At 32.8% G+C, this 21,447-nt stretch overlaps 5 protein-coding genes across 7 annotated transcripts; all 5 read left to right on the top strand.

Moving 5' to 3' along the window:
* Positions 1–1,113: 1,113 nt before the first annotated feature.
* LOC9313029 (cytochrome P450 71B34) lies at positions 1,114–3,302 on the top strand. The gene is made up of 3 exons (XM_002876915.2): positions 1,114–1,421; positions 1,889–2,469; positions 2,544–3,302. The coding sequence occupies exons 1-3, from the start codon at positions 1,115–1,117 to the stop codon at positions 3,156–3,158; spliced, it is 1,503 nt and encodes a 500-aa protein (XP_002876961.1). The 5' UTR covers position 1,114; the 3' UTR covers positions 3,159–3,302.
* Positions 3,303–3,354: 52 nt separating this feature from the next.
* On the top strand, positions 3,355–4,731 carry LOC110228045 (agamous-like MADS-box protein AGL97). The gene has a single exon (XM_021024120.1). The coding sequence runs from the start codon at positions 3,609–3,611 to the stop codon at positions 4,584–4,586; it is 978 nt and encodes a 325-aa protein (XP_020879779.1). The 5' UTR covers positions 3,355–3,608; the 3' UTR covers positions 4,587–4,731.
* Positions 4,732–10,847: 6,116 nt separating this feature from the next.
* LOC9313028 (cytochrome P450 71B26) lies at positions 10,848–12,717 on the top strand. The gene is made up of 3 exons (XM_002876914.2): positions 10,848–11,322; positions 11,388–11,968; positions 12,056–12,717. Exons 1-3 carry the CDS (start codon positions 10,965–10,967, stop codon positions 12,668–12,670), a joined length of 1,554 nt encoding a protein of 517 aa, XP_002876960.2. The 5' UTR covers positions 10,848–10,964; the 3' UTR covers positions 12,671–12,717.
* Positions 12,718–16,011: 3,294 nt separating this feature from the next.
* LOC110228370 (soluble inorganic pyrophosphatase 6, chloroplastic-like) lies at positions 16,012–17,158 on the top strand. Of its 3 annotated transcripts, none has more exons than XR_002331938.1 (3): positions 16,012–16,220; positions 16,314–16,572; positions 16,684–17,158. XR_002331938.1 is itself a non-coding variant. In XM_021025639.1 (2 exons), the coding sequence occupies exons 1-2, from the start codon at positions 16,307–16,309 to the stop codon at positions 16,846–16,848; spliced, it is 435 nt and encodes a 144-aa protein (XP_020881298.1). In that variant the 5' UTR covers positions 16,227–16,306; the 3' UTR covers positions 16,849–17,158. The 3 variants fall into 3 exon arrangements, 1 of the variants encoding a protein (XP_020881298.1); XR_002331937.1 differs by having other exon boundaries at positions 16,014–16,187; XM_021025639.1 differs by lacking the exon at positions 16,012–16,220 and having other exon boundaries at positions 16,227–16,576.
* Positions 17,159–18,261: 1,103 nt separating this feature from the next.
* On the top strand, positions 18,262–20,559 carry LOC9313026 (cytochrome P450 71B26). Its single transcript, XM_021025638.1, is given in 4 exon segments — positions 18,262–18,458; positions 18,460–18,626; positions 18,695–19,275; positions 19,764–20,559. Coding segments are annotated over 4 exon segments (1,497 nt in total). The 5' UTR covers positions 18,262–18,324; the 3' UTR covers positions 20,379–20,559.
* Positions 20,560–21,447: the final 888 nt, after the last annotated feature.

Here is a 21,447-nt window from a genome sequence, read left to right as displayed (position 1 = left end):
TTTGAAATTTTGAATCTATTATCTTATATGGACGTGTAAATCAGTACCATGATCCAAGCAGAAAAAGACGCTTACAAATTCACTATTTGGTCAAATAAATTTAGTATAAAAAGTCGGAGAAGCACTAGATTTAAAGCATGCTAAGTCTCAGAAGAAGAAAAATGTTGGGTTGACACAAAGCTATACAAATAATAATATGTCATTTTGCTATAAGAAATGACGACCATAATATTTTTCAAATGGGCTAGAGGCGTCTCTTCGCGCAATGGCTAAAAATCAGAATATAGCGTTTCACTACACAAAATATTAAAACGATGTCAATGTTATTTAAAAATATGTTAAGAACATGAATAATTCATTTCCCTATGCATAGCTATAAAAGATGATGTCAATGTTATATGAATCCAAAAAAGTAACGATCACTGAAGTGTGTAATTTGCTTCTTCTTCTTCTTCTTTTTAATCAGATGGAGCCATATGAATTAAACTAGCAATGTTTTATTCCAATCCAATGCAAGAGATTTTGTTGAAACCCTAGGCGAAGCTTAGAGGTCGCCGGTTCAAGCGACGTTTGGGAGAAAACTAATATTACATGATGTGGTTTCGGATCTGGAGAGATTACAGGCTTTGGCCCAGAACCTCCTAGTATTCAAAAAAAAATGCAAGAGATTTTGTTGAGTTTGTTTTGTCTTAATTAAATAATTTGTTGAGTTTAGATCACCTTTTTTCCACAACAATGGTTTATTGAAATTTGGTTTAATTCTGATTTTATTTTATTTCTCCATTAAAAATTTTGTTCATGTCAATTTCATGATGAAGCACTTCGTCCAAGAAAGAGGCAAGGAGAGAGAAGAATGAAAATTAAACAAATTAAAAACAATAAAAAATCATTGACCAAACAGTGTTTAATAGTGTCAGTTAATCTTCGAGTCTTCTATGGTTAGTTCTTGATATTATCCAATTAACTTCTGCCAACTTTTCAAAGACAAAAAATAGTTTTTTTGAATATAAAATTAAGTTAACGTTACAGAGAATATATATTTAAAATAATTGAAGACAGTAATATAATATAGACGACCCCTTATGGAGTTCCTTTAGCTGCAATAGAATAAGAAATGCCTAACATTTGGCTTCTCTCACTTTTCTTCTTCATCTGTATTATTGTAGCCGTGTTCAACCACAAGAAGCGGAGGAATTACCAACGGACACCACCGTCTCCACCAGGCTTTCCGATCATCGGAAACTTGCATCAGCTTGGAGAATTACCACATCAGTCTCTATGGAGTCTCTCCAAAAAGTATGATCCTGTGATGCTTTTGAAGCTTGGAAGTGTGCCAACAGTCATAGTTTCTACCTCCGAAACAGCAAAACAAGCTTTGAAAATCCATGACCTCCATTGTTGTAGTCGTCCGGGCATGGCAGGTACTACAATTTAAAATTTCTGTTCCTCTGTTCAACAAAACCCTTGAATCTTGAATCTTGAATCTTGAATCTTGAATCTTGAATCCTGAATCTTGAATCTTGATTGATTGCTTTCTCACCTTTTTATTGAATTAAGAACTAAGAATCAAACCCTAATGATCAAGACTTTGTGTTTATAAGAACCACTCCTCTTATTACCTTTGAAACTAACTCAAAACAAAGGTTACACAATCTTTCTTAATCTCAAAACAACTCATAGGGTTAGCCACAAACTTGGCACCTCTATTTATACTAAAACATAACCCTAAACACATTTAAGATAAGATCACAAATACACCGACTTATAAACCGACTTGTTTATAAGTTTCTTGGGCCTCAAGCCTTTATGTTTCATCAAGTTTGATCAACACTTTTTATAATATTGAATCTTGAATTTTGAATTTCTTGAATCTTGATTCATTCTTTAGGGCCAAGAGAGCTCTCTTACAACTATCTGGACATAGCTTTCTCACCTTATGATGATTACTGGAAAGAAGTAAGGAAGCTCGCTGTTCAGGAACTCTTCAATGCTAAACAAGTTCACTCGATTCAACCCATGAAGGATGAGGAGGTCAAGAAACTGATCTATTCAATCGCAGAATCAGCCTCTCAGAAGTCTCCGGTTAACTTGAACAAGACATTTCTTGCTTTAACTGTAAGTGTAGTATGCAGGACAGCGTTTAGTGTGAATTTTGAGGGTACTGTCCTCAACAGTGACAGATTCAATAAAATAGTCCGTGAGGCGCTCGAGATGTTGGGAAGCTTTTCTGCTTCAGATTTCATTCCGTATGTCGGATGGATCATTGACAGGCTTACAGGTTTGCGAGGTCGGAGAGAGACAAGCATGAGAGATCTTGATGCCTTTTATGAACAAATGTTTGATCTCCATAAACAGGACAAGGAAGAAGGTAGTGAAGACTTCGTGGACTTGTTGTTGAGGTTGGAGAAAGAAGAAGCTGTTCTTGGAAATGACAAGCTCACTAGAAACCATATCAAAGCAATCTTGATGGTAAACTAACCATAGATTCACAATCCAATTGTAGGAAAATTTTGAAATTTAATGTTGATATGTTCTTGTTACAGAATGTTCTGCTAGCAGGAATCGATACTTCTGCAATAACCATGACATGGGCGATGGCAGAACTCGCGAAGAATCCACGAGTGATGAAAAAAGTTCAATCTGAAATCAGAAGCCAAATCAAGAACAAAGAAAGAATCAGCTTCCATGACACAGATCAGCTTGAGTACCTCAAAATGGTGATCAAAGAAACGTGGAGGTTACACCCTCCAACACCTATCCTCCTCCCAAGAGAAGCAATGTCTGAATTCGAGATCAACGGCTACACAATTCCTGTCAAGACACGGCTTCATGTAAATGTATGGGCTATCGGGCGTGATCCCGATACCTGGAAAGACCCTGAAGTGTTTCTCCCAGAGAGGTTTATGGATAATAACATTGATGCAAAAGGACAGCATTTTGAGCTGTTACCGTTTGGGGGCGGCCGGAGAATGTGTCCTGGAATGTACATGGGGGCAACAATGGTGGAGTTTGGTCTAGCTAATCTGTTGTATCATTTTGACTGGAAGTTACCAGAAGGCATGAAGGTTGAAGATATCGACATGGAGGAAGCTCCTGGTCTCACTGTCAACAAGAAAAACGAGCTTCTACTTGTCCCCACGAAGTATCTAGATCCTTAAGCTAACTTGGTTTGCATGTGTTCAAAATTCAGTTGGCCAGTATAAAATAGTTTTGGTTTAACTGGTCACTGAACCAGCCTTGGTTCGTCTCGGGTGGTTTTGAGTGGATTATCGTAAAAAGGAAATAAACTCACATTCAGAAAAGGATACAGTTTACTTATTCGTTTAATTATCAGAAAAAAGGAAATATAAAATCGATTGTTTAACTGAACCAGACTTGGTTCAGGTGGTTTAAGAGTAATTACTTTCAAAAAAGGAAAACATTTATACTTAGTTCGTTTAATTACTGATTAGCGAATTGTCAGAAAGAGGAAATAACACAACACACTAATGTCTATATATACGATTAGAAATAGAGAGTAGCCATATCATATTCTTTCGCAACAGGCAAACACAAAAATCTCTCTGTATTTTTCTCGTTCTCTTTGTCTGTAAAATCGTGAAAACATCATGGGTGGCGTGAAGAGGAAGATTTCTATAGAGCTGATAGAGAATAAAGATTCACGAGCAGTTGCTTTCTCAAAACGCAGTAAGGGTCTCTATAGTAAAGCCTCTGAGCTTTGTCTTCTCTCCGATGCACAAATTGCAATCATAGCGACTCCGGTTTCTTCCAATTCCAATGTTTCTTTCTACAGCTTTGGCCATTCCTCTGTTGATAACGTTGTTGCCGCTTTCCTCGCGAATCAGCATCCTCGGGAGGGTCTAGGGTTAGGGTTTTGGTGGGAAGATGAGAGGCTTTCAAAATCAGAGGACCCGGAGGAACTGAGAGAGGCGATGGACTCAATGTCTAAGATGTTGAAAGATCTGAAGGAGTTGCGTTTCAATGGAGTGCAAAGTCGACGAGATCGTGAGGACGTGGAGAAGAAGGGTGTTTTACACGGAACTCATCAACAGCAAACCCTAAATCCTCAATCGTGTTCTGCAAGTCTATGCATTCAAGATGACGTAACTGTGAACAAGAACACTGAAGAACAAACCCTAGCGGTTTCTTACAACAGCAGCAACAACAACGGTTTACTTGGAAACTTGGAGGGTTGCAATCAAGAGTTTGATCTTGATGAAATCTTTGATTATGTGACAACATCTGAAGCTTTATCGATGAACTTGGAGATAGACGATGTCTCTATCGTGACGACTAATCAAAACCCGTTATCTGGTGCTGAAACTGTTGAAGATGGAGAATTGGTGACTCCCAGAGATCTGTATGAGGACAATATTCAATTATCAGATTTGGACGAGGATCAGATGCTAATGATTTCCGACAACAACTACAACAATGTTTTACCAGAAAACTTGGGTGAATTCGATCAAGAGTTGGATCTTGATCAGATAATTGACTTTGAAACGAATTATGAAAGTCTTTTGAAGAATTTTGAGATGGATTATGCTATGATGCTGACTACAAAGCAATATCTGGGCTCGGGCTGATTGGTGACTTTAAATGTTGTAGCTTTTCTACAAGTCTTTAAAACCTAGTATTTTCCAGTCACACTTTAGCATCCTATGAGACTGTGGACTGTTAATTTTTTTCTCTTTAAACTTTGGTTTTTTCTAAAATTCAGATAAATGGGACTTTATTATGGCTGTAGGATATTTTTTCTCATTTGTCATGGCTGTAGGATTTTGTTTTTTTTAAGAAAAAAAAAACTAATCTTTTTTTTTATATAATTATTTTCCTCATAACAGTCAAACTAAAATATAGGTAATCAGTTTAATTAAATTTTACTATTTACAATACAAATATACTAGAAAATATTATATATTTGCAAATTTAAATCGTAAAAGTTAATTATTAGTCCATAAAACTTTGGAAATATTTTAAATGCAAATTTAAAAAAATATTAAATCTTGGAAATAATTAACCAACCTTTTTAGTGATTTATTGACCCGACTGTTTTCATTAACTAATTATTCTTAAATATTATTTTAAATTCATTTATTTAGTAATTTATTTATAGAGAAAAATATGACATTATTTGAGTTTATTAATTAATAAATTGCAGTATACATCTTTGATATCTAAAAATTAAAAATTTATGTGTGGCATTATTTTAGTTTATTAATAAAAAAACTTGACTATAAAATATAACATGATAGTTATACGAATTTCATTATTACTGTAATGTCTAGATTTAAATTTATTTTATTCTATATTATTCAAAATCACAATTTTAAAAATCATAGGTCTTACCAATCAGTCCAAAAGTTTTTATAGTCAAAGTTCCTACAGCAAAAGTTTCTACAATAGAAATTCTTACATCCCCTAGTTCTGAAGGTGTTGAAGATGCATGATTAATGATCCAAAGAGATTTAGATGAGGTCCATGAGGATAATCTCCTATTTTCTGATTATTTCACTGAGTTAACCTCTTTTGTTGCAATTTGAAACTCACTCCAAGATAACACAGTTGATTTAATGATCTCTTCGGTTTACTTTGGTTAGAGATATTTCTACAATGTGGCATTTATGAAAATTTTCCATTTTGACAATCTTGGGCAAAATACAAAAAATAAGGCATTTATATAAATATATATTAATGTATTTAAAATATCATAAGATTTAAATACTAATTTAGTAACAAAAACTAAACTAAACTGTGAATCTGATGATTCTCAAAAAGAAAAAAAGACAACGATGATTTTTTTTTTTTTTTTATTTCTACATACACGTGGATTGGATTCGAACTCCTGAGTGTAAGAACTGAGAAATGATGACCACAATATTTTTCAAAAAAGGGCTAGAGGCGTCTCTTCGCAATAGCTAAAAATCAGAATATAGCGTTTCGCCATACATAAAATATTAAAACGATGTCAATGTTATTAAAAAATATGTTAAGAACATGAATAATTAATTTCCCTATGCTATGCATAGCTATAAACGATGATGTCAATGTTATATGAATCCAAAAAAGTAACGCTCAATGTTATATGATTTTTTTTTTTGAATCAAGATATCTTTCTATATGATTGATAAATTACTAATTAATTATGCTATAATCTTTTAATAGTTTTGGTATTCTCATCTTCCTATTCATAATTCATGTAATGTAAATCTCGATTTTGTGTTGCATGTTGAGCAAGTTAGGAAAAGATTTCACTCCACAAAAGAGATATTCATACATATCAACATGAATGGTTTGCTACCGATAATCCAAAATTTTCCCATAAATATTCGAATGATTTTGGGAGTGAGGAAGTTTTTTAGTGAATAGTCTACCACATTATAACACTTGGAACAAGTCCAATTGACTAAAGTGGTCTATAAGCAGTATATGCACACGGTGAAATCGAACTGGATTGGGATGACGTAACAATTTTGTCTTAAAAGTTAAGACCGTAAGCTTCAAACTTCTTTTTTAATTGTAAAATCTTGAGTAATGATTATTTTGTTACCGTCGTCAAATATTTATATGAAAGCACTTCCATTAATTAATTATTTTAATTAGACAAAGTAGTTATAATGTCCAACTCTTATGGATTTTTTCAAGATTCAAAAGTCGTTAATGTGGTATACTATACTTTTATTGTAGTGACAAGCCAAAAATTGTAAAAGTAAACGTGATTAGTTAGGCTCATTTCTGGGGATGTTCAAGCGGTTAAGTCTATTTGACTCCGCTTTCTCTATCAGAATTCGACTCCATTAAGTCGCGTTACCCCATGTAGTAAGGATTGACTATTGATCGGGTCTTATCGATCCAAAGATGTAAAAAAAAAAAAAGTTTGGCTCATTTCTGGTTTCATCAATCAATACAATAAAAATAACAAAAGTCTTTCCAGTCTAACACCTCAGCATTTTGGAGTATTTTGGAACTGACACCTCATTAAAATCGTCAACCAATCAAAACATTTCGATTAATACAAATCAGATTTCTCAACCGATAATAACTCCTTCCAATTTCATATCACTTAATAATTATTAGGGAAAGTTATTCAGATGTCATACAAATTAGGTGAAATGACCAGAAACATACAGATCTTTTTTTATTACTATCATATATTGGGTATATTTTGTATACCCAACATGACCCTGTTAAACGTTATAGGAAAAATGTAATTACAAAAAATGCCATTGCCACGTCAGATAAACGGCGTCGCCACGTCAGAAATCGTTGACGTATATTAATGAACTCAGCCTTAAAGCGATAAAGCGGCAATGACAGCTGAGTTACGGTATGTTGCGGCTGATTTAAGGAAAATGGCTAAGTTATGAGAAAACGGCTAACTTACGAGTATAACCCAGCCTGGAGTTACGGCTGACTTAATGAAATCTGTCTGAGTTATGAGAAAATGACTGACTTTCGAGCTTAACCCAGCCTAATTTACTGCTGAGTTTTTACGCGATGGTTGATTTGTCAAAATTTTAGCTGAGTTATTGCTTCGACACGGCTGAATCAACTTTCTCCGGCTGGCTGAGTTATCAAAGACGGTTAGTTATGGGATGTCATTACAGCTGATTTATGTTCGAGTGTCATAAATCAGCCGTAATGATTTGGATTAATGGAAAACTCGGCCTAATTACGGCTGACTTAATAGCGAAAGATTAATTACTAGAATAGCATGCAATTAAGGCCGACTTATTAAATGATACGGCTGAGTTAAAGATTTTCGGTTGAGTTACGACATTAAACGGTTGACTTTGCCAGCCGTTTTTTCATTTTTTAATTACTATAATAGTATTCATGTTGCGACTGACTTAAAGTTTTGTTTGATGGCTGGTTTAATTAGGATGATTTACATGTTCGTTTGGTGGCTTAGTTGCCACTTCATCAATTAAAAAATGACGTCGGATGCAACATTCCATGTCATCATCATCGAAGGATATACGAAACGTCTTTCTTCTACTCGTCTTGTTCTTCAATGTGTTGTTCTTCACCTATGTTTTTCACATCAGCAGAGATATCTAGAACTTAAATTGTGAACATCCAATTCGTCATCGTCTTCCTCATTCTTCTTCATTTTCGTTCATCCTTCTCCCGATATATGATTGATCTGGTTCCGGTAATTGTTGTTTCAGGTAATTGGGTAAAGAAACACAAATATGTATCTAACACCGATAGAGGGTGTAGAGTTGTGCAGATAGATGCGGAAACAACGCACGACAAACTTGTGAAGTTGGTGTGATAAGTCAGCCGTGAAGCATTATAACTCAGCCGTAATATGTAAATTGACGCAACCTTTTGTCTTCCGTGAAGCATTAAAACTCAGCCGTGATATGTAAATTTGCCGCGAAACAATAAGTTACGTAACATTTCGTCTTCCTTTCTCTTTTTTCTCTTATGACGTGGCTTTAATTGTTTTTTCTTAATGACGTGGATTAAACTAATTTTTCATTACTTATTTTTTAACTAAAAGTAATAAAAAAAATTTAATTAAAATAAACTAATCAAGGGTGTCAATTGTAATTACACAAGAACACTAAACATATGAGTAATTTTTTAAAAATGTATGATGTGCTAGTAATATTCCAACCTTTCTATACCATCTGAGTAAGTATTTCTAATTATTAACTTAAACTCAAGTCCAAGACCAAGCCAATTGGTTTAAACTTTTAAAAGAAAAATCTAATAATTAATTAAAATAAAAAGAGCTCAATGCCTAAATTTCTATTAAGAAAATCAATTTAACGTAAGGTGCTTATTAATCATTTCGTAGGTAGCCACACCATTATTTTTTTTTTCAAACACGTAAGCTAATATATTCTTTTTTTTTCTAAATGCAAAACATGTTTTTTTGTAAAAAGAAGAAAATTGATAGCTTCACGAATGGAGGTAGCTACCAAAAAAAAATTACAAAGAAAAAAAACTCCTAAAAATATTTAAATTTGAAAATATATAAAAAACAATATTTCAAAAGCACATCTACTTTTCGTCTTAAAGTGCATAAATTTCTATGTTTTGTTTCACTGGTAGTTTTAGCTTGAAGTATCAGTTGATGAATCACACAAAAAACTCCATGATCCAAGTGTAAAAGAAAATATGAGTGGTCGATTGAGAAAAAAAGAGAGAATCATTAGGAATGGTGAAAGAAGGTTTGTGAATGCCGAGATTCGGAAGAAATTGAGGATATGATATAGAAGAGACTTAATAGGCAAATGGGTTGGAGAAAGTTTACTTAAACTCAAAGTTAGATTTTTAATTATTATTCAATATTTTCAGCTCTACTAAAAAAGAGAAAAAAATCTAAAAAATAGCTCATGGGTTGGATTGAAGCTCTTGGAGCTTCTTAGAAATTCAAAAACAATTGGCACGATAAATAATCAGACACATGCAGCCATGTTCCTTTTATATAGTTTAATTTGAATAACAAAAAAAAAAAAATTGGAGTTTGGAATTATAGAATGTACTTGAGGCGACTAAAAGTTCAGTTGTTGATTTAGTGTACATAATTTTAGAGATACAACAACAAATACAAATAATATAACTCTCATTTCATTCAAAGAAAGGAAAAATTCAAGTCATTAATCTTTTGTTTCAGAATTCAAAAGTAGTTTTACTTTCATAATATTTATTGACAGTTAGATAATTTTATTAATGCTATAAAGAGATAATCCAAATACTAACTATCGGATTTGGAAAAAGCTTTAAGCTTTAAAAGAAGACAAACTTTTATATATATATATCATAAAAAATATGATCTTTTAAAGACTTTTTCTAACAAAATGATCAAAACTTGAACTATAAAACCCCTCGAAATGATTTGGCTTGTGTTCGGATCGATTTATATTATGCTCGGTTCGGTTTGGTTTTAGCTGTGTATTCTTAAAAAACTTATAGGTAGAGATATTTAAACAAAATCAATCTAATTTTATATTTTATTAATTATAAAATGAAAAAATATCTTTCGCTCTAAATGAAGTGCAATAATATTATTATTTAATTAATTAAATAAATAGATTGGGTTATAATGTTTGGGTTGAGAATAAATATAATCGAATGGTTTGAATGTAAGTTATGGTTTGGTTTGGATCGGTTTGAGTTTGGTTTGCTAGGTTTCGTGTCGTTTGGTTAAAATGTTCACCCATAATAATATTGATATGATCTAATTCGAAAATCGAATTTTTTTAAAATTAAAAACTTGTTCATAGTGTTAAGCTTCTAACGAACAAAAATACACACAAAAACACTTCGCATATTAATTATTTTGATTTAATGGTCAAAAAAATTATTTATTAAAACAAAAGATATATTAAAATATTTTAGTACAATTCAAATATTGCTTGTGTACCATAAATGATTTTAACAAAAATGATGTAAGGTTCTTGAAGTATAATAGTAGCTGAAATGTTTTTTATATATATCACAATATAAAAAATCTAACATTTCTAAGAAATTAAACATATAATAAAACATAAAATAAAGCAAACAAATACAAACATTGACTATAAGATAAAATGCTTCCGTAAAAGTAATATATAAAATATATTTACTAGTATATAAAATACATTTACTAATGTATTTATGTATAAACTTATATAATAAAAACAACTAATATACGAGCAAAAGTAAAATACAAAATCCGTGAAACCTTTTAAATTTCTACCAGAAATACTTATATTAAAACAAACTTTATTTACAAAAACTATTTGTGGCTTAAATTATTTGTTAAATTTACTTCATGCATGTTGCTTTCTAAAAGTCATTTGTTATCAAACAAATTTTTCAAAAATATTTTTTTTAAAGGCCCTGCAGTGTAGTGCGGATTTCGATCGAGTTATTATAATTTTATTACTATAAAAATTTCATGTTGCCTTCATCAATTAAATTAGTAAAGTGAGCATTTCCCAAAGTTGTATACTATATATTAAGGCATGAGCTTTCTTCATGTGTCATGTAGCTCAATAAAACAATATAATATACAGATGGCTAACATTTTGATTCTATTACTTCTCTTCCTTATCATCTTTCTTCTTCTCACCGCCTTCAAACGCGCAAAGCGGCGGCAACTTCGAGCAATACCCTCTCCTCCTGGTTTTCCTATCATCGGAAACTTACATCAGCTCGGAGAACTACCACATCAGTCTCTATGGAAGCTCTCACAGAAGTATGGTCCTGTGATGCTTTTGAATCTTGGAAAAGTCCCAACAGTCATACTTTCTTCCTCCGAAACAGCAAAACAAGCTCTAAAAGACCATGATCTCCATTGTTGTAGCCGTCCTTCCTTAGCAGGTACTATAAATCATTCCACATACTAAAGTCGTGAATTGTTATCTCAATCATCTCTCACTCCTCAGGGGGAAGAGAGCTCTCTTACAACAACCGGGACATATCTTTCTCTCCTTACAATGATTACTGGAAAGAACTAAGGAAGCTCTGTACTCAAGAGCTCTTCAGTGCTAAAAATATACACTCAACTCAACACATCAAGGACGAGGAGGTCAAGAAACTGATCGATTCAATCGCGGAATCAGCTTCTTTAAAGAGTCCAGTTAACTTGAACAAGAAGTTTCTTGCTTTAACTGTAAGTATAGTATGTAGGACAGGATTTGGTGTGAGTTTTGAGGGAACTGTGCTTAGCAGTGACAGATTCAATAAAATAGTCCGTGAAGCATTCGAGATGTTGGGAAGTTTCTCTGCTACAGATTTTATTCCGTACATAGGTTGGATCATCGACCGGTTCGCTGGTTTGCAAGGGCGGAGAGAAAAAAGCGTGCGAGATCTCGATGCATTCTATGAACAAGTTATTGATTTGCATAAAGAGGAAAAGGAACTAGGAAGTGAAGATTTTGTTGACTTGCTCTTAAGATTGGAGAAAGAAGAAGTTGTTGTTGGAAATAATAAGTTCACAAGAAACAATATTAAAGCAATCTTGATGGTAACTAATAAAATATTCACAATCCACTGGTAAAATTTTTTGTAACAATACATGAGATTCTGACTTAGTAATATGTTCTTGTAACAGGACATTCTTTTAGCGGGGATAGAGACTTCTGCAGAAACCATGACATGGGCGATGGCAGAACTTGCGAGGAATCCACGAGTAATGGGGAAAGTTCAATCCGAAATCCGAAACAAATTTAGGAACAGAGAACTAATCAGCTTCGAAGACATAGAGCAGCTCCATTACCTGAAAATGGTGATTAAAGAAACATGGAGGCTACATCCTCCAGCACCTCTTCTTCTCCCAAGAGAAGTAATGTCTGAGTTTGAGATCAATGGCTACACGATGCAACCCAAGACACAGATTCATGTCAATGTATGGGCTATCGGGCGTGATCCCAATACTTGGAAAGACCCAGAGGAGTTTATTCCCGAGAGGTTTATTGATAGTAACATTGATACAAAAGGACAGAACTTTGAGTTGTTACCGTTTGGAGGCGGTAGGAGAATGTGTCCTGCCATGTACATGGGGACAACAATGGTGGAGTTTGGTCTTGCGAATATGTTGTATCACTTTGACTGGAAGTTACCAGAAGGCATGGCGGTTGAAGATATCGACATGGAAGAAGCTCCTGGACTCACTGTCAACAAGAAAAATGACCTTGTACTTGTACCAGAGAAGTATTTGGATAACTGAACTAAATTCATCATGAGATTACAGAATAAAGTGTAGCATCGATTATACCTAAACAGAACATGCAATCTGATGCTCCTCTGTTTCTTTAGTAAGCCAGAGAATTATGTGTTTAAGGAAATGTGTAAGAGATTCTTTCTAATTTGTGAAATTTGCTTTTGGCCATGAAGATGTTACGTAAATTACAAATCACACACAAAGAAATAAATGTAACGTAAGGTGCACGTCAACTTAACAATTATCCTCACTATGAAAATTTACAATTAGGTTTCAAAAGAACTATCTTCTACATAATATAACACAGATGTTTCACAAGGATAGTTATAACTGCTATATTAAATTTGAACAAAAGATAATAATAAAGTGCTATATAACACTGGTTCATTAAAACTCTTTGAGAAACAGAGCACACAGAGTAAACAATTAAAAGATAAAAAAAAAATGGCAATTTTTCTTAGTATCCTCTACGTTTTAATGCTCTCCCTCGTCTCCATAATCTTCCTAAAACTGATCAAACACTCAAACTCTAAACTTCTTCTGAGCCCTACAAAGATCCCAATCATTGGAAATTTGCATCAACTTGGAGAATTGCCACATCAATCTCTGTCCAAAACGTATGGTACTCCTGTTAATCAGTGATGCAATTGAAGCTTGGTACAGTTCCAACGGTCTTAGTTTCTTCCTCTGATGACCTCTATTGTTGTAGGTGTCCTCCATTGGCAGGTACTAGGCCTGGGCAAAATAACCGAACCAGAACCGAACCGAAATTTTAAAATACTCAAATAGATCTTAAATTTTAGAACCGAAAGAACCGGAACCGGAACCGAACAGAATTATTTTGGGTACCCGAAAATACCCGAAATATGAGTTTATATCTAAAAATATTAGTTATTTTTAGATCGAATAACCAAAAATACCCGAAATACCAACACATATTTGGAAAATATATCAAAAATACTTACAATATCTAAAAAATACTCGAAAATATCCGAAAATACCCAAAAATATCCAAAATACCTAAAAATATCCGAAAGAAAATATCCGAATTGATCCTAAACTACAGAACCGAAAGAACTGGAACCAGAACCGGAACCGAACCGAAATTGTTTGGTTCCTATATGGATCCTAAACTCTAAAACCGAAAGAACCGAAACCGAACAAGAACCGAATGGGTACCCGAACTCCCAAGCCTAGCAGGTATGTAAACTATGCGGATATCAATCATGATCGGATAATATATTGCTAGACATAGCTTGTCAAAACAACATTGATAAACCACATGAGGCAAGATCATACTAGTGCAGTAGTGCTGAGCTAATCATATCTCATCTCAGTATTTTTTTTTACTTAATAAAAAAAACAAGTGAAACTGACTTCCCTTCGAATTTGGTGACACTTCTAAATAATTTTGTGGTCTGTGGAAGTATGACTAAATACAGGATGTAAGAAATATTTGTTGAAATATACATTATCTTTATATACCAACTTTTATATTTCATTTCAAGCACTATTGTTTTCCGATGGTACCAATATTTTTTTTACACAATATTTTTTTAATGAATAAAAATTTTATTTAACCAAAAAACATATGTTACTGCGTCCTTGATTTAATCTTGTACAAATGTCACAACTTTTGGCACCGTTTTGACTACAGAATTAGGTTTTAACCAGCGATACATCGCGGGATAATTTAATTTTAAAGTTAATATAAAAATATTTTATAAATTGTATCTCCTTATAACATATTTATTTATATTATAATTTACAATTGTTATTAAGTAACGGTATACCACGAGTCTACGAGACAATTATTAATAAACTGAGGATTTAACCCGTATTAAAGCGGTATATAAATATTGATTCAAATTCGTCCGCCACATAAATCCTTTCCGAAATATAACCCGTTCCGTAATTTCTTAACCCATCCCGTGATTTATTTTTATTTTAAAATTTAATGATTATTTATTATATATAAAAGTTTACAAATCATATCATTCTCTAAGAAATTTATATTTTAATAAACTGAAGCGGCATGTTAATGATATTTAATATTTTATAAATATTGTTATTATGTAACATTATACCACGGGACAATTTTTGGTTTTATACAAAAACCCGTCCCGCCAAATCCGTCCGGCTAAAAAACTCATTTATTTTATTAATGTTGATCTTATTTATGATATGATTCTGAATCATTGTCTAAATATTTTAATCGATGTAGAACGTTGAACACACATTTTCGTCAATTAGATAATATATGTCTGTTTTTAAAATTTCGAATCACAGTATATGCAGAAAAAAAAATTGATTTTTTTTTTTTTTACTTTATGTATTATATGATGATTCAAAAGAGTTAAAAACAAATCAAACAAAGATGATAGGAGAATCATAATTCTAAATCTTAATCAAATCTTCTAAATATCTAAATTATTAAATATGGAATATCCGGTGTATGAGTTGGCCGTTGGGTTAAATATAACCGACCCAACAAATTTTTTGTGAAGGATTTTAGAAAACGGGTCGGATATCCGATTAACCCAGAAGCATTTTTACCCACCCGTCACCAAAGTGTAACAAAAATACTAGTATAGATTGTGATAGAATAAATATTATTGAAAATTGGCTTTAACGACTCATAGTAATTTGTTTGCAAAATCCATCTTGCTCTTCATATTATTTAATTTCGAATAAAAACAACAAATTGCATCGTTTTGAACGATAGGTATTTGGTCATTAAATTTTCCCAAAAAAATGCGACGAACCACTAATATCGCAATTGCATCCTAAATTTGACACGATTCTATTATCACGTTGCAATATTTTGGTAGCAGAAGTGTAGTAGCAAAATAGTTGATTTAAATTGCTAGAAGACGAAATTATGTGATGTCGCCTCCTTGTGTTATAAAAAATCAGCGCAATTACGATCAATGTGAACCATGAGTAAAGATATTTTTTAAGTCTCATTGAAAAAAAGCCAAAACAGACTCCTATTCATGTAAAGTCGAGAAACTCTTGTAAGAATGCAGCATGTTGATACTTGGGTCCACAGTACGCTGAAATGAATATAGACGTTCACGAGTTTATGTCTTTGGTCTTTAGTTAAGTCGAAATCATCGTGCTACCATATATAGCTTAATAGTTAAATTTTCAGTAACTTATAAAACTACAATAAATGTACACTGACCATGCATAACTTTGATACCATAAAAAAAAAAAATGCATGTGAAGAGAAAATTTGACGAATGCACTAAGAGCACCTCCAATGGGAGGTTCTCTTGATAATTTCAAAGAGTTCTCTTCATTAAAGTGATTTAAAAATAAATTAAAACAAGTGATTTTGCAAAGAGTCGACTCTCTTAAGGGAGTTTTGGGAATCAAAGAGAACCGCACACGTGGCAGACTGTGATTGGTTGCTTGAATTTAACAAAAGAAAAAAAAAAACTTGTGTTTTCTTATCAAAACACCGTAGACGCCAACACTCCTCCGATCCCTTTGATTCTTCTTAATCCGATTCCTCCAGGTCCGTTGATTTCTTATCAACTTCTCTCGTTGAGTAATACCATTGAAAACCCTAATTTTTTGATTAATTTCATTTATGGATCGAAGATCCTGGTTCCACATATTGATTTTGTTCTTCGAATGTTAGGGTTAACAACAGCTGCAGCAGCATCCGCTAGCCAAACAACAACGTCGTGTTTGTTTATAAAACGACCTTTTGTTCTTCCTACGCGTAAAGTCTGTGGCTTTAACGGTCTCTGTTTCAACAAGAGAGCTTCCTTAGTGGTGAAATCGAAGAGACCCTTTTCTTGTAATGCCATTTACAATCCTCAGGTTCAGACAATTCAAGAATACCAATCTGAAACCTTTGACTACATAGTTTTCTTTCAAGATGGCTCCGGAAAGAAGTTAGTCTCCAGTTTTTATGTTTTGAATTTGTTCTGATTCGAATTATCTTGTTGATTTTGGACTTAAGGTTTCTTTTTTGACATTTGTGATGTTGATGCAATGTTTGTTAGGTATCTCCATGGCATGATATACCATTGCATTTAGGAGATGGTGTTTTTCATTTTATAGTGGAAATTCCTAAGGAGTCAAGAGCTAAAATGGAGGTTGCTACTGATGAAGCTTTCACTCCTATTAAGCAAGACACTAAGAAAAGGAAGCTCAGATATTATCCGTAAGACAAGATTCTGTATTTGCATCATCTTGTAATGATCTCTTTAGATTGATTAGCTAAAAGACTTTTATGTCTTCATGGACTTTTCTAAAACAGTTAAAAGATAATCTCTGCAATTTTCTAATCATTGAGCATGTGACTGAGATTGTTTACCGTATATGAGACTTGTACAAGAACACAAAAGAGAAGAACAATGAAGGAATTTGAGCTTAACTTAGGTTTCTTGCGTCGACATCTTCTCAGCTTCTCTCATTACATATTGGACATTTTGGAGACATGTTTTTACCATATAATGTTTCTGCAGCTTTTGGTTACTAACTCAAGGCAAAGTCTAACTTAAACCACAACTGGTTACATCACTATTAGTCATTACTTGCTATTTTCTGTAATGAACGTGATTCGAAACATCAAGCTCAAAATGACAAAAAGAATCTATATTTTACCAAGTAATTAATAGATTGCAATTTTGAACAAATTTGTTTTTCTATTTTTAGCGATGGAATAATTTGCAAAACAAACAGAAACTTTATACAAAATATTTTGTATGTAAATGATTATTTTCGGATTGGAATATTCTTCAAAGCGTTTTCTAATATATGGCAAAAATTTGGCACGAAATCAAGATTATTACTAATCGTTATTCTGGTTTTGTTGAGCATATATGGCACAAATTTCGCAACAATCAAACAGTACAACTAATCGTTATTCCGGTTTTGTTTTTGCACATCTTTTAAAAAATGTTTGAAATAATGTATGTTTAATATTTTTATGAATTGCAATAATTATTAAGTTTTATGAAAGAATATTTTTAATAATTTTTTTTTCTTAAGAGAACCTCACTAGAGAACCTACCATTGGACTATGAAAAATTAAAAAAATAAACAAAAGTTCTCATCACACATTTTCAAAAAATTTATAATAAAAAATTTGAGAGAGTCTTATTGAGAGAGCTCCCCATTGGAGATGCTCTAAGACTCAGTTTTTCAAACGAAAGTTCAAAGAAATTGGAACAAATGAAAGCCAGTAACTTTAACTTATGACGTTGTTTTTAGGTTCTAGTTTATCTCTAAATATCTAGGATTTTGCTCATTTAGTTAACGTAAAATAAAGGACCACATATGCATATTTCTATCTTTCGTGAACCCCACTTGGGCCACTTCCATTAATTCAATATTTGTTTTATTAAACAGATGATGACAAGGTAGTTGAAATGTACAAAAGTTGTATAAAATTCCACTGTTCATGTCATTATTGATGTAACGTTTGTAGTATAATAGAAAAAAGAAGAAACAAAAAATGTCAAACGTTAGATATCGTAGGGTAGCTCGGCATTATGTTGTGATCAATTATTCACTAGAAATTTTTTTAAGTCGACTTCATCAATTAAATTAGTGAAGTGAGCATTGCTCAAATTATGTTGTATATTAACCCATGAACTTTCCTCACGAGTCATAACTCACTAAAACAAAATAATATACAAATGGCTAGCATTTGGATTCTTTTACTTCTCTTCTTAATCATCTTTCTTCTTCTCACGGCCTTCAAACACACATATCAGGGGAAACATCTACGAATACCATCTCCTCTTGGTTTTCCGATCATCGGAAACTTACACTGGAGAATTACCACACCAGTCTCTATGGAATCTCTCAAAGAAGTATGGTCCTGTAATGCTTTTGAAGCTTGGAAAAGTCCCAACGGTCGTACTTTCTTCCTCTGAAACAGCAAAACAAGCTCTAAGAGACCATGACCTCCATTGTTGTAGCCGTCCTTCCTTAGCAGGTACTATAAAACTCACAACACATACAAAATGTTATAAATTCTTACTTCATTCCTCTCTCACTCCTCAGGAGGGAGAGAGCTCTCTTACAACAATCGGGACATATCTTCCTCTCCTTATAATGAATACTGGAAAGAACTAAGGAAGCTCTGTGCTCAAGAACTCTTGAGTTCTAAACAAATTCAATCGATTCAACCCATTAAGGACGAGGAGGTCAAGAAAGTGATAGATTCAATTGCTGAATCATCTTCTCTGAAAAATCCGGTTAACTTGAACAAGACGTTTCTTGCTTTAACCACAAGTGTAGTATGTAGGACAGCATTTGGTGTGAGTTTTGAGGGAACTGTGCTTAGCAATGACAGGTTCAACACGTTAGTCCGTGAAGCATTCGAGATGTTGGGAAGTTTCTCTGCCTCAGATTTTATTCCGTACATCGGTTGGATCATCGACCGGTTCACTGGTTTGCAAGGGCGGAGAGAAAAAAGCTTTCTAGATCTCGATGCGTTCTATGAACAAATCTTTGATCTGCATAATAAGGAAAAACAAGAAGGGAGTGAAGATCTCGTGGATCTGCTCTTGAGGTTGGAGAAAGAAGAAATTGTTGTTGGAAATGACAAGCTCACAAGAAATCATATCAAAGCAATATTGATGGTAAAAATATAAATTTTCATTAAAGTTTATCATTTTGTCTTTATAAGTTTCAACTTTGCTTAAAAATTCTTAAATTCTATAAAATTTGATACGATTGTTAGAAATGAGAGATAACGTCATTCATTATTAAGAAATAACGTTAAAGACTAGAATATGTTTGTATAAACTTATATAAATCTTGATTTATGATATTTATGAAAACATTTATATATGCATACATATAGTTCTTTTTGCAATATATGATCTTAGTAAGTTGATAAAAAAAATTTTGAACTTTTTAACTGGATCAAATTATGATTAGAAATAATTATTATATTATAGTGGTCATTAATTTATCTATTATATTATAGTGGTCATTAATTTATCTAATGTAATTTAAAGAACTTGTTTTACTAATATTACTATTCCACTTACAATATACATATATATATATATATATATTTATATATATTTCTTACATGTTTGTTTTTTTATGTTCTTGTAAACAGAACATTCTTTTAGGAGGAATTGATACTTCTGCAATTTCAATGACATGGGCAATGGCAGAACTTGCTAAAAACCCTAGAGTTATGAAGAAAGTTCAATCTGAAATCAGAAGCCAAATCAAGAACAAAGAAAGAATCAGCTTCGATGACACTGATAAGCTTGAGTACCTGAAAATGGTGATCAAAGAAACATGGAGGTTACATCCTCCAACACCTCTCCTCCTCCCAAGAGAAGTAATGACTGAATTTGAGATCAATGGCTACACGATTCCTGTCAAGACACGGGTTCATGTAAATGTATGGGCTATTGGTCGTGATCCCGATTCCTGGAAAGATCCAGAAATGTTTCTCCCAGAAAGGTTTATGGATAGTAACATTGATGCAAAAGGACAGAACTTTGAGTTGTTGTCGTTTGGGAGTGGTAGGAGAATTTGTCCTGGAATGTACATGGGAACAACAATGGTGGAGTTTGGCCTCGCTAATATGCTGTATCATTTTGATTGGAAATTACCGGAAGGCATGGCAGTCGAGGATATCGATATGGAAGAAGCCCCTGGACTTACTGTGAGCAAAAAAAGTGAGCTTCTACTTGTTCCAGTGAAGTATTTAGAACATTGATCACGTAAAGTAAGTTCTTCATCGATTGTACTATGAATAAGTGAAATGTTTAAGAGAATTCCCAACGTAATAATTTGTTTTTGTTTTGCAATTTTGCCTAGAATACTTCTTTTTTTTTCTTAAATAATGTAATTTTTACCTGAAGCCTCCTCCATTAGCGGTATACAGAATTAGTTACGTACATCATTTGTTAAGTTATCAACTTATCATGCACTAGAAAGCAATAAAAAAAATTTAGGACCACACCGTTTGATTTTTTTTTTTTGGGTGCAAACTCACACCGTTTGATTTATGTTATCAAGATTTGAGGACTTTATTCGGCGAAAGAATTATCTTCCACAAAATTTTCCCTAGAATTATCTTCCACACAAAATTTTCGGTAGATTTTTCGGAAAATTCAAATTGAGAAGATGACTGATCGAAAGATGTTGAATCGTTTTTTGTCCTTTTCTACTGAGAAATTATGTATTTCTTTAAAAACATTTAATGTTAATTATATTTAAAAGAAAAGTTTTTACAACTAGTGCAATATTTTTTGGAATAAAACTGAGTTTAGATTTTAAATAGAAACGCTTTAGATTTGCTCACGAGATTGGATCCACAGCTGAAACCCTGCTTCATAACGCTTATCGCCCATGCTTCAAATTGTTGAAATCTGATTTCGGACTTGTTTATCTATCCACTGAATCATGTTATCGAAAGAGATAAATATTAAATCAAATATAAATTTAATTTTGTGAAGAAAAAATATAAAACTTATTTATTATATCAATTGGTAAGATTTTTGTACATGGTTGGCATTAGCCCTGAACTTTTGGATATTCGGTTCAGTTATGGCTAGATATTTTTCGGGTTTATATATATGGTTCTTTAATGAAGAACCGACCTAACACTGAAATATTTTTAGATACCGTCTAGTTCAATTATTTTTTACCCGAAATTATCCAAAAATATCCAACAACTAGATTTGAACCCGCGGTACACCGCGGGGCTATAATTTTTTTAAAAAAATCTAAATATAATTAGTTTTTTTTATTAATAGAGAGTATAATAAAATATTTCGACCTAT

This window comes from Arabidopsis lyrata (assembly GCF_000004255.2).
Source record: "Arabidopsis lyrata subsp. lyrata unplaced genomic scaffold ARALYscaffold_5, whole genome shotgun sequence".
NCBI lineage: Eukaryota > Viridiplantae > Streptophyta > Magnoliopsida > Brassicales > Brassicaceae > Arabidopsis > Arabidopsis lyrata.
The sequence above is the reverse complement of the archived record's forward strand: the minus strand, read 5'-3'. Positions and strand labels throughout refer to the sequence as shown.